Consider the following 18859-nt stretch of genomic DNA (forward strand, 5'->3'; position numbering starts at 1 on the left):
CCTCTTCCTTTTTTGGCCCCTGGAAATTTCCCTTCCTTCCCTATGAGTTCAGTTACACATTTACAGTGATGCCCCTTATATTTTAATCAGCATTTCTGGGAGTTTTACAGCAGAAATACTTTTCAGATTGCCTAGTCTACTATTTTTCCAGGAAAGACAGACTGTGCTCCCTTTTAAATATCTCCGAGACAAAAGCCTATTTCTTTCTCCCTGCCGCATTGCTAGCTCACTCCATTACTGTGAGTGCCCCCTACGTGGTCTCCCTCCCTCTACGATGGCTTCTTCCAGTCCACAGTTCTATCCATGGTCTTAGTCATCATTTAAAAATGAGGTCTGAGTTGGTTCACCCTTCTAACTAAAACTCTCCAAATGCTTCTCATGCACTCAGGACAAAGTTCAAACTGTCCAGTGTGACCTACAGGCCTCCTGGAGCTGGTGAAATTTACACCTGTAGCCACAGAGCTCACCACCTCACTACTCACTCCCACTGGACTCCTTCTGTTCGACAAAACTGCCCTACACGCCTCCTTCCCTTCTGCTCCCTGATACAGGATATTCCCCTTGCCTGGAACACCTTGCTCTGGTCCCCTCGATTTGCCAACTAGTCCTGCATGTCTTCACTTACATATCACTTCTGCCAGGATCTTTCTTTGGCCCTCCCTTCCCCACCTCCACTATAAATGGATTTCCATCGGGTCTGTCCATGGCATCCTGCACTTATGCTGTCGCAGTACTTATATACTCTCGTAAAGTTGCCTACTGCTCTTTCTCTGTCTCTAGGAGCTAAATTACAGAGTAAATTTCATCATCATAAAATCTGTAGGTATTTTTTAAACAAATGAAGTACAATTAATTCAAGGTTTAATTACACTTGGTCCTAAGCAGTTTACTAAAAACGCTTCCTTTAAGTCAGTCTCAACTGTAGTGATCACAAATGCGACTGAGGTGTGGGGAGCTAAACGTAAGCAGCCCTTATTGCTTATTTTCATACAAAATCACTACAGAAATCTTGAGGTCTTTGCTTGAAGAAGCAGCCGTTGTAAATGTGCCCGCTGAAATATCTTCCTGGGGTAGAGACCAACTCCCACTCTTCTGTAAGCAGGAATTTTATAAACACACACCTTTTCTTCCTATATATAAAGTTATCCACAAATATACATTTACTGCAAAGAAGAAAATGTCAAGAGAATACTTTAAAAATGCGATACACTGGTGCCCACAAATTATAAATGCAGAGAGCTGCTTTCATCGGTGGGGATACGCCAATCAACAGCTTATCCACCAAAGATGGAACATTCCAAAACCAAGAAAGGTGGTAAGATGGTAGGCTATCACCTTGGAAAAATGCATTTGAGTCAAGTCTCTCTTACTTGTACTGCTGATGATCCTTGGTGCTTCTTGTTTTTGCCATGAACCTTTCAGCTAACTTCTCTAAGTTCCGAGAATATTCCGTCTCAATTTCAGCTTTTTTCCGGAAGAAATCCTGCAGGTCCTGGAGAAGCTGAACCCGCATCTCTGTTTGCTGCTCCAGGCATTTTTGCTGTTCTACCAGCTGAGCTCGGATTTCTAAGGAAAGAAGAGAATCCATTTGGCGATTTTGTGAAAACTACTGAGGTGTGCAGGTACGTGCAAGACAAAAGTAACAAATCCTATTTTATGTTTAGCTCTGTATCGGACCTTTAGGAGACTGCTGGGTCCAGATCGGTTCTTTACACAATCTGTTGACCCTTTAAAAGAATGAGCCAAGTCCCAGGAAAGAATGTAATAAATGAGGGTGCAAATATGGGTTACATCTGCAATGCCACAAACATGCATGGAGTCATGAGGGCAAATAAATTAAGGTTTTTAAGACAACAATTCGTAACCTGTGACATCTTTGGGTAGCTAAGTACATTGTAATTTTTTCGACAGCACTTTACCTCAACTATCCCTTTCAAGTTTGAATGGCAAAGATGTGAGCATCATTCCTTCCAGACTTCTGAACCACCACGTATGTGCCAGTTGCTAGACACATACAGACACTGTCATCTGGTAATTTTTATTTAGTGCATGAATTTCTAGTTTGTGAAACTCACAGCTTCTGGGTTTATAGGGATGCCCTGCCTAAAAATAATTTCTTTCTATATTCAAATAATCCGTTCATAAATGGGATCCTCAGATTCCACTTTATTATTCTGTTCCAACATCAAAAGCTCTTCACTTGGCCTTCAGTTTTTCCACATTGTTCAAACTAACAGTTCTATTGACACATATAATCCTGAAAAGAATCCTTTGATGATTTTGAATACATTAGGAAGGTGAAGGTTAGTCTTTTACTGATTTAGGGGAAATAAACCACACACACAAAAGCAAACGTGTGTCATGCAAAACTATCGGTAAATGACTGTAACAAAGGAACCTGTGTGTTTTGGAAAATGAGATACAGCAGTAACTCTGACTTGCTTTTGTCTGAGAGACCCAGCGCTAACCTCCAGACAAGAAAACTCATACTGGAAAACTTTATTTCATCTTTCCCAGAGTCAGTGAGTATTCCCTAAAAGCCCTCTCTTTGGGAAAGATAAATGTAGTAGGATATAGAAATATGTCCGGGGCGCCTGGCTGGCCCAGTTGGCGGAGCATGCAGCTCTTGATCATGGGGTTGGGAGTCTGAGCCACACACCGGGTGTAGAGATTACAAGAAAGAAAGAAAGAAAGAAAGGGAAGAAAGAAAGAAAGAAAGAAAGAAAGAGAAAGAAAGAAAGAAAGAAAGAAAGAAAGAAAGAAAGAAAGAAAGAAAGAAAGAAAGGTCCAAATAACACCTCCTCAATCCCTTTCTAATTTATCCTTCTTCAACAGCGAGAAACTGAGCTCCCAATATGTGTACATACATTTGGCCATGTTTAATCAAGCTCAAGTTTAATCAGCAGGCCGGTCAAGTTCTGAACGGGGAGTCAGGAAACTTGCTCAACTCAATAATGGCTACCAATAATCAAACACTATTATACACCCTATTAAAGTAGGTACGAATATTATCCTCATTTTACAAAGAAGAAACTGAGGTTTAAGGAGATTAAATACTTTATCCTGGCAAAAAAGATACAATAACTATGAAACAAGGCCCTCAATAATGTCATGTTCTAGGCCACGAGGCTTTAGGGGGAGGACTGGGAAAGCACAGGAAGCATTTCTTTTTTTCTTTTTTTAAGTTTCTTTTTTATTATGAGAGAGAAAGCAGAGAGAGGGAGGGAGGGAATCCCAAGCAGGCTCTACACCATCAGCACAGAGCCTGACACAGGGCTTGAACTCACAAACTGTGAGACCATGACCTGAGCTGAAATCAAGAGTCTGATGCTTAACCGACTAGGCTACCCAGGTGTCCCATAGGAATCATTTCTTAAGTGTCCTTCCTTGGTTTCTCCACCTCTAGATTGCAGGATCCTGTTATTAATCTCATAGAAGTGCGGTGAACACCAGAGTGAAAACATTATCACAGGCTTTTAACTACCATGAACAGCATCTTTTTTTTAGTCAATCAAAGTAAGTGTTTTTCAATACAGTATTATAATCACTGTGTCTGCCAAGCTCTTTCCCCCACAAATACAGAACTATTTTTGTCTCATGAAGAAAAAAGAAATCAAGGGTGGGGGGATTTCTCATTCAGGAATCTCAGTAAGCCTTTTTAAGATTTGGTAATTTTAGCACATCTTGCTGTGCTAAGAGAAAATAAATCAATCGTCTTAGGCTGTCAACTAGGGTTCCCCCCCCCCCCCCCTTTAAGCTGCTTTGGTGCCAAATAAAAAGAAAGAAAAGTGGCTGAGAGTACAGATCTCAAGAGAACTACACAAATATTCTCAGGGGTTCCTTCTTCAGCCCCATTCTTAGATTTTCTCTTGCTTGCTTCTTTCAGGGTTTGAAATCAAGGGCCAGGGAATTTTGAGAAGGAGGACTGTATTTAAACAGTTAAAAACCTCATCCTCTTTTTGCTGGGAGTAACAGTTATTTCGTATCATCAGTAATTTCCCCTTCAAAACAGGACACTAGCAGCATTTTCAATAAGGAAAATGTGAAGGGACAGAACCTAGGGTATGGTTTTGAGAAAATAAAATATGCTCTAAAATCTGGAGGAGAATTTGTTTGATTACCTCTTTACTTTAGACAAGGTGGAGACAAATGAGGAAAAGATCACAAAAAAACATCATATACAAGTACTACCATAAGACATGTCTTATTAGAAAGGGAAAACCTGTGGGTTCCTTACACCATACCCGAGCCACAATGTAGCACAATGTTAGAGTAGGTCACTTCCCAGTACATGTGGTATGGCTTTATTCACGTGACCTCACTAGATGTGATCTAACATTACATGGCACTGATGAATTTAAAAGAATTTTAAATAAATGAATAAAATAGTCCTATACATTTTGGTCCACAGCTCAGAACATATCAAAGAAGCCACTGATGCACTGTGCCCCATACCATATCATTCCTTGCAATGGGACCACAGGTCCCATACCCATAGGATGTAGCTGTCATTGGAGGTACCAAAGAATCATTAGGGCTGGAACCAGTGAAAGTATCACATTAAAGACTGATTTCTAGAAAAAGTTGGAGTCTTATTTCTGTAGGAGGGATTACAGCTTCCTACCCACCTGCAGATGCTTTAAAGACAATCTTTCAGAACTCCTTCTATTAGTTTTTTTTTTTATATTAGTATTGGTCTGGATCCTTTTTTTTTTTTTTTTTTTTTTTTTTTTGGAGATTCAAGCTCCATTTTAATTTAGTTCATCAAGCTCCTATTTTGTGTTAGGCAGGGTCTAACTGGAGTTAGGAGGATTTCTAAGACACAACTCATTCCAGTAGGAAATACAGATCCTAAGTTGATAGTATGAACACACTATGCTCTGTGCTATAATGGAGAAACGCACCATGAAGCTATGGAAAGAGGAGCTGACCCAGACGATGGAAGAGCCTACAAGACATAATGCCCTGAAGGATACGTACATTACAAGGTATACAGCTATAACCACTAAGAAAGTGGGAGGACAACACATAGAATGGAGAAATATTTGCAAATTATGTATCTAAGAGGGAACCTGTATCTAGAATAAAGAACTCTTACAAGTCGTTCATAAAAACACAAATAATCCAATTTTTAAAATGGGCAGAGGATCTCAACAGACATTTTCTCCACAGATGATCTACGAATGGCCAGCAGCAGATGAAAAGTGGCTCAACATCATCAGCTGTCAAGAAGAGGCAAACACCACTTCATACCTGCTTGGATAGTTATAATAAAAAAGACAGATAATAAGTGTTGACAAGGATGTGGAGAAAACAGAACCCTCATTCACTGCTGGGAGGAATGCAAAACAGCACAGCTACTTTGGAAAACAATCTGGCAGGTCCTCCTAAGGTTAAACACAGAGTTAACACACATGTAGCAAACCCACTCCTATCTAGGTACATACCCAAGAAAAAATGAGAACACAAAAACTTATATACAAATGTTTATAATAGCTGAAAAGTGGAACAACCTACATGTCCAGCAGCTGTTGAACAGATGAACAAAATGTGGTCTAGGTATAGAAGGTTACTCAGCCATACAAAGGAATGGAGTAGCGATTCACGCTACAACATAGATGAGCCTTGAAAATATAACCTTAGTGAATGAAACTAGTCATGAAGGGAAACTGCATTATGACATGTCCAGAACAGAGTAATGCATAGAAAGCAGATGAGTTGTTACTACGGCTGGAGGAGTTGGGAGAAATGGGAGGGGATTGCTAAGGGGTATGCGGGTTTCTTTTTGGGACGATGAAAATGTTCTAAAAGTGACTGTGGTGATGGTTACAAAGCTGTGAATGTACTGAAAAACAGTGAATTGTACACATTTAGTGGGTGAGTTAAATGATGAGTGATTTATAGCTGTTATATAAAAAAAGACAGGGACGCCTGGGTGGCTGAGTCAGTTGAGTGTCCAAGTCTTGATTTCGGCTCAGGTCATGATCCCAGGGTTGTGGGACTGAGCCCCCTGACAGGCTCTGTGCTGAGTGTGCAGCCTGCTTAAGATTCTTTTTCTCTCCCACTCTCCCTCTCCCTACTTCTCTCCCCCTCCCTCCCCCCTTTTTACCCCTCTCCCTCTCCCTCCCTCTCTCTCCTTCTCTCTCCCTCCCCCCCTCCCTCCCCTCCTTCTTCCCCCTCTCCCTCTCACTCCCTCTCTCCCCGGCTCATGCTCTTGCTGTAACTCAAAATAAATAAATAAACTTAAAAGAGAAAGATAAACTATTGCATCACAATTTCATGAAATTTCAGTTGCTGAGACATTTCTAAGAATGATGGTAATAGTAATAGCAACAAAATAAATCCTCGTATTTCCATGTCTAGTACTTTCTGGTAGTTAATCAAAACTGACAACATAAGGGCAATCACTTTAAAATGATGTTTTCATGGTGGCTCTTGCTTCAGTATTTTTACTTCATCTTCTATAAGCCAGAACAGTAAATGAACTAACTGGCTAGGATCACTGGTACCTTATTAATTGCTGTAATTTCTAATGGTATAGAAAAGATTTACCTAACAACATTAGGAGGGACTTATTACCATGACTCCCCAACAACTGCATGAAACACTGCAATCTTTTTTAGGCAGAAAAATGCCACCTCTGAGGAGGCTCTAAGCAGTCATTATTTAAATCTGGGTCAGGACCTCCTAAATAATAATAATGGCCATTTTCACAAGGCTAACATTTGCTGTGTTTTAAAAAACGACTCTTATTTCATTTCTGTCCTGCCAGAGCATTACCACAGAAGGAACCAACATTAATAATCCAACAACAAGACACAGAAAAGTGTGCTTTCAAACTACTCAATTAATTTGTAAAAAGAATTGAAATAGTTCCTCTAAGCTATAAAAATACGCTAATACTAAAGAAAATGGAATTGACTAGGAAAGGAGGAAACAGGCATTTCTTCCTATTGCTCTGCTAAAAAGGAAGTCCTAATTCTTAAAATAAATTTGTGTGAGACCACAGGCTGATGCATATTTCGTGGAAAGACTGAGTCTATGAGACTGGCTTGCTCCTCTGGTATGTTACTAAATGACTAGGGTTAGTGCACAGAATTGATGGATGGGGTGTAACAGTCATAATCGTCCAGCAACATTTCTAAGTTATCACAAACCATCTCAATTTTTTCATAGTCTTGTTTGCTCAGATTTTCCTTATGATAATAAGGCTGTTAGGCTTTATCAGTTCCTTCACCCAATGGATATAAGGTATTTCCCCTCAAATGATAGGGGAGAGCGGCTGGAACGTCTCAGAGAACTCAATGGGACTCTGACAGGTTCTGTCGATTGCTCACGGGCTCGCTGTTCATGTGAGTATCCGTACAACCTTGCAGCTGCTGATTAAACACCAGCTGCAAACTTGGGTGAAATATGTTGTTTAGTTAGAAATTTGGAGCAAAAAAGAAAAATCCACAAAAGTAAACAAAGGTCACTTCTCCATTTCACCAGAAACCTGAATCCAAGACCTATGCTTCTCTTACGCTTTGCAAGGAAATTAGGTGACATCAATACAGACCCAGAATGGAGTTACGGCATTATCAATCACAAGTCATTGGACGTGGGGCAAGTCACTTAACCTCTCAAATTTCACCTTGTGAAACAACAGTCCCACCTCCAGAGGATTAAACGGGAAGATGGGAATGCCAGGCACACCACCGCCTGCAAACCACCACGTAACAGGTGAAGATGCTACGACTCGCATCAGCAGGCCCTCGTTACGGTCACTGACTATTCCTGTGGGCAAGGCTCCTTCAGGGGCTACAAGTAACAGACTGAAAGTCAGGAGCCCCCTCCTGTGAGAAGACAGGCAATGCACATAGTGAGAGCTGCTGACCTTTAGGGCCTTAACGTATGAATGTCAAGGAGTAAGGGGAGGTGTGCACAAGTTTCCACGGTTGGGCAAAGGGGTGGGCCCTGAGGAGGTGATCCCGAGGTTGACTTGGCAGCTTGTTGACATGGGCAGAGGGAAGGGTCCTCCGGGCCCAAGGACTAGCACACGCACACGCAGGGCCTCTCTGCTGCGGCAACCCAACCCAGGATGGCTAGGGGGGTCCAGTTAGGTTCCTAGGGCAGCCCTGTGGCTTACTTACAAGAAGTAAGAAGTAAGAATCTTACAAGAAGTAAGATTTTATATATCTTAATAGCCAGTTTCCCAAACTGGTTGCAAGACAAGAACCACTCGGGGTGCTTACTAAAAATACCATGTCCAGTCCCCTGAGCTCAGCTGGCTATTTTTATCTTGTTGGTCTGGCAGGACCTGGAATGGAGGAGACTTTAATTATGTGCCCAGGTGAATCTTTCCAGTGGGCAACTCCAGGAGACACAAGTGAAGAAGAACTCAACAATTCTGAACAAGGAAGATACATAATCAGACGTGCATTCCATAAAAACCACACAAATAACTAAATAAGTGAAACGCTAAGCATCCTACACTTCACGAAATAAGAGCTGCCTTTGTAAACCGTATGGTTCCCTGTCTGAACTATGACTTTCTGGGCAAAACGAACTAACAACAATAAAAACACTCACAAGGTTGAATGGTATCCATGTTCTCCCCTAAGCCTATTATTTTAATCGGTTATGAATCCCTCATTTCTGTCATCTGGTGTGGAACTAATGAGAATTTCCATTTAATCTGTTATCAGAAAGGAGAAGCTGATTTTCAAACACATTGTAGAGAACCTTTTGAGCTATGCTGCCTGATAGGTAGCCATTAGTCACACTAAGCCCTTCCAATGTGGCTAGCCCAAACTGAGATGTGCTGTAAGTGTAAAATAGAGGCAAGATTTTTTTTTTCTTTGTTTCAGAGACAGCTTGCACATGTGTGTGTGTGTTAGAGGGGGAGGGGCAGAGGGAGAGAGAAAAGTCCCAAGCAGGCTCCACGCTCAATGTGGAGCCCAACCCAGGGCTTGATCCCACGACCCTGGGATCATGACCTGAGCCAAAATCAAGAGTCAGACACTCAACCAACTGAGCCTCCCAGGAATCCCAGATTTCAAAATCTCAGTACGAAAAAAGAAAGAATGTAAAACGTCTCACTGATAACTATGAATGTTGAAGTTAAAAAATTTAGACATTGGGTTACATAAAAGACATTATTAAAATTCACTTCACCTGTTCATGTTTCTTTCCACTTTTCAAAACGACTATTAAAAAATCTAAAATTAAAAATATGGTTCAGGGCACCTGGATAGCTCAGTCAGTTAAACGTCCGTCTTCAGCTCAGGTCACAATCTCGTGGTTTGTGGGTTCAAGCCCTGTGTTGGGCTCTGTGCTGACAGCTCAGAGCCTAGAGCCTGCTTCATATTCTGTGTTTCCTTCTCTCTCTGTCCCCCGCTCATGCTCTGTCTCTTCTCTCAAAAATAAACATTAAAAAAAATTTTAAAGAAATATTGTTCATGTATATGACCATATACTGGTATATACTGGCCATATATGGCCAAAGCTCCTGTAGGATATGAGTAAATTAGCAACCAAGTTTCTCATAAGTAGAATCTGAAATGTGGAGGTCTCATCAGAAAAGGCTTTTGAAGAATTAGCAGGCTTGATTAGAAGACAAAACTTAAGCATAAGGCAAATATAGGATAGAATACAGAGTAGCAAGACACTAGTTGCAGTGAGAAGTGTGACCTTGGAGGAGTAACTATCTCTTGGAACTCACCTTTCCTCAACTACAAAATGGTTACTAATTATAGATGTTATATCCCCCCTTTCAAAGACGATGAAAGGCTTTAAAGAGAAAAGACTTTCTCATCTTGTAAAACACTGTATCATATCATAAAATATGTAATGAAAAATAAAAAAAGTTCTAGATTTGATCATGCGGACTACACAGGGCTAAAGGACTTTCAGAAAAGGAAAGCTCATGGACTAACGGGTTATCATCAGTGATCCCTTTAGAGGGCAGGCACTGGCCTGCACTGCCTTTAAAGAATATGCAGAATTTGGAAGGCTGTGCAAATTGGGGGGATGGAAACACAGTTCCTTGAACTAAAAATGTTATTTTTTTTTAATTTTTTTTCAACGTTTTTTATTTATTTTTGGGACAGAGAGAGACAGAGCATGAACGGGGGAGGGGCAGAGAGAGAGGGAGACACAGAATCGGAAACAGGCTCCAGGCTCCGAGCCATCAGCCCAGAGCCCGACGCGGGGCTCGAACTCACGAACCGCGAGATCGTGACCTGGCTGAAGTCGGGCGCTTAACCGACTGCGCCACCCAGGCGCCCCTAAAAATGTTATTTTTGATATCGTGGCCCAGAAGAGTTAGGTTCTAGGGAAGGACGTTTAGGGTGGCTGGACCAAACCTAGCCTTTTTCTACTTCCTATTTTTATTTACTTATTACATTTATTTATTTTTGAGAGACAGAGAGAGACAGAGCATGAACGGAGGAGAGGCAGAGAGAGGAGGGGACACAGAATAGGAAGCAGGCTCCAGGCTCTGAGCTGGCTGTTTAGCCAGACACGGGGCTCAAACTTGTGAACTGTGAGATCATGACCAGAGCCGAAGTTGGACGCTCAACCGACTGAGCCACCCAGGTGCCTCAACTTATTTTCTTTTTTTAAGTTTATTTAGTTTGAGAGAGAGCATGAGCAGGAAAGGGGCAGAGAGGGAGGGAGAGAAGGAAAATCTCAAGCAGGTTCTGCACTGTCAGCGGGGAGCCCAAAGCGGGGCTTGAATTCATGAACTGTGAGATCATGATCTGAGCTGAAATCAAGAGTCAGATGCTTAACTGACTACACTATCCAGGCGCCCCTTTTTCCTACTTTTAAATTAGGATATCACCAACAATTTAAGCAAATTAAATAGCACAGACATATATGACATCAGGTTGCTTCCATTCTAAGCTGAAAACCATGGCCTGATCCTAGAACTCTAGAGATGGTTAGAATAATTTGAGGGGAGTAGAATTATGATAAAACCTTTTGGAATAAAACAAGGTAAGAAACTCCTCTCAGTACAGTTATGCCTCACTGTTTTGCATATAAAAGTAAAGTCAATTTCACAACATTTCTGACACTTAAAGAGAGGCCATATCTACATTCTTAAGTTTTCATCACAACATCTCCATTTGAAAGGACATTAATGTCAGTATCATTTTAGAATAAAAGCTTAGTACAAAAGCATCCATTTTCATAGCTTTTGAAAGCTAAACATTGTATTTTGGCCTAGATAACATCTTCAGGTGAAGTATGGAAAACAAATTTGCACCTTTTTTTCCCCCCCAGATGAAAGCCAGCTAGCCAGGATAAAAGGCAGTAAATTAAGGTGATCAATTATTGCTGTTTAATACACTGCAAGAAACACCAGTTTAAGGAAGTACAGATCTAAGTGATTCACTATCGTGCCTGTATTTGGAATGCAGAAGAGGTAAGATTTAATTAACTTCTCCATAATTAAGCAAGGACATTTCAGCCAGTATTAGATTGATTTTTACTACCAGAAAAAGACCATGTGTGGAAAACACTGGTCTGTAGAAAGCACAAGCATTTACATTTGGAATGGCCTATGTTGGTGATCTTTCAAAGGTTCAAGGCATTTTCTAAACGTTGACTTTCTTCCCTGATATAATTCAACATGAAGCCTCACGGAGTAAGCAGAAAAGCCTACACATTTTTGTGGAGTAAGTTTTAAGAATGAAAAACATTTAAAGTAGTTTAATCTTTTGTACTGAATCACTTGCAAATTGAGGCTTTTTCTTTTCTTTTTTCAAGATTTTAAAGCAATCTCTACACTCAACGTGGGGCTCGAACTCACAACCCCAAGATGAGGTTGCATGCTCTGAGCCAGTCAGGCGTACCAAATTGAGGCTTTTTCAAATTAAGGCTCTTCTCTTTATTGCAGTAATTACAATTTTAAAGTGCACAGTTCAACCTCCCAAGCAATTTACTATTTACACGGTAAATATGAGAGAATACTGAATTCCTACTAAATTCCTGATTCTGTGAAAGTTACTTGATACAGTTTGGCTCATTTGATTCTGACAACAATCCTATTATTTAGTGACTCCACTACATAGATGTGGATATCAAAGCAGAGAGAGGTTATTTTGTCGAAAGTCTACAAGTATTAAGTACTAAAGCTTGAATTCCAGCATGCTACAAAATGATAACGTTCAACAATTACACATAGTATATAATCAAACAAAGCAAGCCCAAGTGATCCAGACCTGACCTTCTAGATAATCTGAAAGAATGTATATAGATAATGTATATAACTTAATGTAGCAAATAAAGTTTAACTGCCAAGTATCTAGCAACGTTTAGAAAAGCAATGATTACATTTCTATACTTACTTAAATCAAGAAAGCCAAAAGAACTTCCTCTTCCCCACAAAATTCAAATATTTTATAAAAACTAGCTAAGTGACTAACTCCCTCGTATTTTCTGAATGTTGTGGCTTTATGGGAAATTATGTATTTAGGTCAACTATTGCTGTTTTTTAATTGTTTTTAAGTTGTAAATTGTTAGAAATTGGTACTGTGTTAAAATTATTGTAAAGCTTTGAACTATACAGATTATAAATCCCTTTAATACAAATATCATGTCTCTAAATTACCATACAACACATAATAGATGCTCAATAACCATCTCTGATATACGTTTGCTTCAGTAAAAATAACAAGGTATCAGAGGGCTTAGTTATGTACATATGGACCCAGGACCCACATTTTGCTAAATCATAACATGGTTTTCCATTTCCCTCTCCCCACAACCCACAGTCCCATCACTACCCCTTCTTTCTTTGCTCCATGTGGTCCTTCTGGCATCCAGCCCTACAAGGTCTTTCCCATTAACCATGTTCTATTTGGTCAACGGTAGAAAAAGACTCCCGTTAAATCCACGGACTGTCGTGTTCTACACATCTCGTCTCTCAATTAAAGATATTTTCTACGTCTACTTCTACTACAGACAATACCTTAGTCTAGGAAAATGACAAAGGAAACCCTAATCATTTCACTTAGTTATCTTTAGGTCTCTATTAGAGACTTTGAATGGATCGCTATTGGCAAATTTCCATCTTACTTTGATTTAACTACAGTTCAATAAGTGAGAGCTCCAATAACGTCTGGCTCCAAAGTGAACTGCAACTCTGGTTCAGGAGCTGATACAAAAGAAAGCAGAACGTGGTCAAGTACTTATGCTTCGTCAACATTCATTTTCCATTTACTGACAGTCACAGTTCTGGAATATGGAATCAATGCCTTTGAGGGTTTAGGCTACAAAATCCTTAAAAGAGATCATATTAAAATACATACATTCGGGGCGCCTGGGTGGCGCAGTCGGTTGAGCGTCCGACTTCAGCCAGGTCACGATCTCGCGGTCCGGGAGTTCGAGCCCCGCGTCAGGCTCTGGGCTGATGGCTCAGAGCCTGGAGTCTGTTTCCGATTGTGTCTCCCTCTCTCTCTGCCCCTCCCCCGTTCATGCTCTATCTCTCTCTGTCCCAAAAATAAATAAACGTTGAAAAAAAAATTTAAAAAAAAATACATACATTCATATCTATTTATATTTATCTTTCAAGATTTTTCAGGCCTAAGCAAATACTGAACATCAGCTTGTTAAAACGTCAGAAACATTAATTTTCTTCATTATTTTATCTCTTCAAAGTACCAAAGAAAATGTCCAATTTGATTGACAACCTATGTATTAAAAATAACATTCTTTTATTTTATCCTCAGATTGGAGCCAAACTCTACAATAAAACAGTATTTCTAGTCCTGCACAAATATCCAACTTTTACCCACATAATCTGCAAAACTTGAATTCAACAATGTTCACCTCGACAATGTCCACTCAAACAAGTGAGGAAAGAAATGCTTTTAACTACTCATCTGACAAACCAAGCGTGTGCCAGGTGCTGAGCTCTGAGGAAACTAAGATAAACCAAACTGCTTTGTGCCCTCAGGGCCTCTCAAGCTAGCTCCAAGTCTACAGACATGAAAACAAGCAACTGTTATTTTTATAACAATCATCATTTACAATGCAGCACACTAAGTCCTATCACGGAAGCACGAAAAAAGTGCTGTGAAAACACACAGGAAGGAACAACAAAGTGCCCAGGGAAATCGGGGAGAGCTCTGAGGGGACACCAGAGTTAGCAGATAAACAGGCAAGTGCTGAGCTGGGAGCAGCGAGGGGAAGGGTATTATGGACAAAAGCACAGGCATAAGACTACCTGGAGAGTCCAGGGCATTACACGGATTGCAGTCTGTTCCATTTTGCGGGGGGATAAGGTAAGCAGGGGCTGGGCTTATTAGTTATTAGGGGAATTTTAAAGGAAACACTCTAAAAAGGTAAGGGATGCTTTTTTTTTTATTCAGCTCCTATTCACTTACTATAGCGAATGTTTCAATTTGTTGAATAAGTTAGAAACAAGTGCTGATTAATCACTTTTAGAAAAGATAGCTGTAGGACGATGTTCTAACTGATGAAATTACTGGAAAATGACATCTCCTGCCAAATTACTGACAACAGATTTCTTAAAATTATTTTATGCTAATTTAGACAAGGGAGAACAGCGTTGACTATATTCAATAGACTACTGATACAGAATGGAAGGATTTATAAATACCATATATGATCAGAGTTGCCTTCTACTTCACCTTTTTAAAAGTTTATTATATTTTGAGAGACAGTGTGTGTGTATGTGTGCACCCAAGCATCAGCAGGGGAGGGGCAGAAAAAGAGGGAAAGAGAGGATCCCAAACAGGCTCCATGCCTGGGGCCTGATGTGGGGCTCAAACTCATGAACTGCGAGATCAGAAATCAAGAGTCAGATGCTGAACCGACTGAGCCACCCAGGTGCCCCATTTCTACTGCACTTTAATTAGATATAACTTTCAAATTAAAGTAGCTTAAAATGACAAATTATTCAAAATACCTATCTTCTACCTTTCTTATCTCTTTTGTGGCCCATCCATTTTATAATTTACCTTGAAAAGGTACACTTTTTAAAAGATACTGTATCATTTCATCTTCACACTAAAAAGCAGTTCAGAAATACTAATGTAAAAATCCTAGCATCTTCTAAACTTATACCTCTTTATAAGATCTCAAATACAATATTAGCTTTATGACCTCTGCCATGTCCACTTTTTTCAAAAAAATTTTTTTTAATTTTTTTTTAACGTTTATTTATTTTTGAGACAGAGAGAGAGCATGAATGGGGGAGGGGCAGAAAGAGAGGGAGACACAGAATCAGAAGCAGACTCCAGGCTCTGAGCCATCAGCCCAGAGCCTGACGCGGGGCTCAAACTCACGGACGGCGAGATCGTGACCTGAGCTGAAGTCGGACGCTTAACCGACTGAGCCACCCAGGCGCCCCTCAAAATTTTTTAATGATTATTTATTTCTGTGTGTGTGTGTGTGTGTGTGTGTGTGTGTGTGTGAGAGAGAGAGAGAGAGAGAGAGAGAAAGAGAGAGAGAGAGAGCGCGCGCACCAGTGCACGCACAAGTGGGGGAAGGGCAGAGAGGGAGGGAGACATAGAATCTGAAGCAGGCTCCAGGCTCCGAGCTGTCAGCACAGAGCCCGACGCAGGGCTCAAACCCACAAACTGTGAGATCATGACCAAAGCCGAAGTCGGTCGCTCAACCGACTGAGTCAACCCAGGCACCCTGCCATGTCCACTCTTTTACATAGCTACTCTTATCTGGAAGACACTGATTTTTAAATATGATCAGATAGATGAATAGGCCAGTGCACTGTTGTGAAATGCTGTCCTTCCTCCAAATCCTCAGCACCAGTGAGCTTCTCTCCACCTCTCCCCCGATGTTATGCATCCACAATCTAGACATTGCCTTTTACTTGAACCTTTGCTCCCCAGGTCTCTACCCACACTGTGCACTTCCTCTGTTAAATGTGACTCTGTTAAATAGCACTGTCGTGGGGTTGCTGACAGCAGTGACTCTCTCTTTGGCCCTGCATCTTGTTCATGTTTGCTAGATGACTTTCCTTGGAAGTACGTGTTCCAGGACCCTTGGAGATTACCATACGCACTTTAGAAATGTTCACCAGGGCCAGGATGGGAGGAGGCATGTTTTGGCCTCCCACGAATCTGTGAGAGAGAACATAGTCTTTCCCCTTCCGGATGCACAGGTGGTAGTGCTACAAGATCTAATTATAGGTTAGCTGTCAATTAGGTGTATACAAACGCTCGAGGTGCATGTGAACGCTCTGATCTCACTACAGTGTCCTTCCAGATGACCCCTTGCTTGCTCTCTAAACTGTGCGGACTAAGGTCCAGACTTTGCAGAGAATCACGGTGCAGCTGGACTGTTGTCTGCCCGATCCTCCATCAGTTAAGTTACCCTGAATAAAACTCTGTGTCAACTATGTGGAGTGGCCTGCTTCGTTTTCTTATCTCTAAGTGCCTTCTCAGTTTGGGGGATACTATACCGTCCCTCCTCCACTTTCTAATACCTGTGTCTTATGTAAGATGCAGAAGTCATCAAAAGATGAAGGTGAAAAACGATGAGCTGATAGACTGAGTTTGGAAAAGAGGGAAGGTTGGAGCAGGAGAAGGATAAAGGGAAACAGTTTAAGGAGAAAAGAATTGAGAAGAGGGAGAGAAATAAGACAGGAAAAATGAGGGGTATTTGAGGAAAGAGGGCTGGTGGAAAAATGAAATAAATGTGAAGGCACCTGGCTGGCTTGGTCAGTTAAGCATCCGACTCTTGCTTTCAGCTCAGGTCATGATCTGGAGGTTTATGAGATTGAGCCCTGCATGGGGTGTTGGGCTCCAGGCTGATGGCCTGGAACCTACTTGGGATTCTCTCTCTCTCCCTCTCTCTGCCCCTCCCCGGTACATACACTGTCTCTCAAAATAAATTAAAAAAAAAAATATGAAGTGACAAAGGTGTTCAGGAAGTCACTGAACCAGTCTTGGGCACCAGAGGGCCCTTAGATTTCTGAAGAGTACATCTGCTTCTAACAAATCCCAGATATCAGATTACCAGGCTGCAGTCTTAGGCCAGCATGAGAATAAAATCTCAAGGTCAAGCATAACTTCTTTTTCGTATTAAAACCAAAGTGTAGGGGCCCCTGGGTGGCTAAGTTGGTTAAGTGTCCAACTCTTGATTTTGGCTTAGGTCATGATCTCCTGGTTCATGAGATCAAGCTCCAAGTTAGGCTCTGTGCTGACAGCATGGAGCCTAGTTGGGATTCTCTCTCTCTCTCTCTCTCTCTCTCTCTCTCTCTCTCCGTTCCTCCCCTCCACTTGCTCCCTCTCTCTCAAGATAAATGTGGTTTTTTTCTTTTTTTAAAGTGTAAGTTGGTCAGAGTCATAAGATCTTCCCCTTTTAAACCTTTAGAAACCTAGGTGAAAGCAAAGTTGTCATGAATGGTCATGAACGTGGAAGTTCACGTGTGATGGAACTTCAAGTTCCGTGGTTGAGCATGTGACTAATCCATGCTCTTCTTTCACAGTACCCTAATACTAATCGTAGCTCTGAGACCAAGCAGTAGAAGTTCTTTGTATTCACTCTATTGTCATGGTTCAATTATGAAGCTCCTGGAGCATTTTAATTATCTGGCACCTCAGGGGTAGAGTGGAAAGGCCACTAAAAGCAGGTAGAATCTCTCAGAATTCTTGTACCATCTTCCTTCTCAGTAAAAATGAGACCACTTCAATAAAACCAAGAGCTTTCCACATTGACCCACAGCACATTTTTCCCCTTCCTTTTAAGTTTAGATGTTTCTGGTGAGAACTCACACTACTTCACAGGCACAGCTGATGTTCTCTTGCCTGCCGGCATTCAGAAAGCCGTCTGAATGGATGGCACTGAGCCTTCTGCCATCCACTGGATTGTTACCCAGTGCAGGTGCCAAGGAGTCCTGAGTTCGGGCAAGCGACAGACCACAGGACACTCCAGGCTCCGTCTCCTAGTCAGGGCTCTCCTGAATGCCAGCAGCGCGGCACAGGATGAATACACTTTTTCTTCTTCACTCTGGTTATAGGGTTGACTAGCTGGGATCATCCCAAAGGCAGAGCACTCTGCCCAAATCCAATGAAACACTTCGCATTGTTCAGCAGTCCCTCCCTGAGACTGAAATAAATAATAGCTACTTAGAATCTTGAGATGTGCATGGGAGCATTAACAGAGGAAGGGTCAAAAACCCAAATGCCCTCAGAGGCAGGATAAGTCCCATAAATGAGTGAAGTGACAGGGTGTAAAATACCAAGGGAAGGTAATGACTGTGCTGAGTGGGAACACATGCCTCATCTAGCCACCAAGCTCCAGGTAACAGTTGCTACATAGGAAGCTTGATGCAGTTATGCCAAATCTGATTTTGTGTTTTTGAGAGAAGCCTGAAATCCGGATTTTTGGGCAAAATATCCAAATTTTTCAGTATCAGCAACTAATTAAATTAAAACAGTGTACAGGCCAAGCAAAATCCATCTCTGTGCCAGATTTTGCCTCCAGACTACCACTGTGTGCTCTCTGACGGACAGAAATTCTAAGCTTTTTGGACAAGATTATACTCTCAACTGTCATAAATACAACAGAAACAAAATGCAGATTAATGACAATTTGAGGGACCTCAGAAATGAGGCAGCAATGTAAACGGTGTGTGGAAAATCAATCAAAACAAGGTGACGCTAATATTATTTCCCAGCTTTTAAGTGAATTTATTTGTAACCTGGATGCCAATGGCTTGACTTACTCTACAACTCACGCTAGTTTTCTGGGAATTGAAAATACTAGAACAGTTTCTCCTTCTCACCATTCTCTCCTGGTGCTCAGCCTAAAACTGGAAGATGATCTGAAGTCCAATCTTATTGGAACTCTTTCTCAAGAACGGTTCTTGCTGACTCAAGAA

At 41.2% G+C, this 18859-nt stretch overlaps 1 protein-coding gene across 4 annotated transcripts in view; it reads right to left on the reverse strand.

Moving 5' to 3' along the window:
* The window catches only part of SRGAP1 (SLIT-ROBO Rho GTPase activating protein 1), a 286134-nt gene that overhangs the window by 144436 nt on the left and 122839 nt on the right, over positions 1 to 18859 (reverse strand). For all 4 annotated transcript variants that reach the window (XM_025926696.2, XM_025926695.2, XM_086712917.1 and 1 more), the window contains exon 2: positions 1371 to 1566. In XM_025926696.2, the coding sequence (XP_025782481.1) occupies positions 1371 to 1566 (196 nt within the window). The remainder of the gene's footprint in view (positions 1 to 1370; positions 1567 to 18859) is intronic.

Source organism: Puma concolor, chromosome B4 (assembly GCF_028749965.1).
Source record: "Puma concolor isolate L17-30 chromosome B4, mPumCon1.1.hap2, whole genome shotgun sequence".
NCBI lineage: Eukaryota > Metazoa > Chordata > Mammalia > Carnivora > Felidae > Puma > Puma concolor.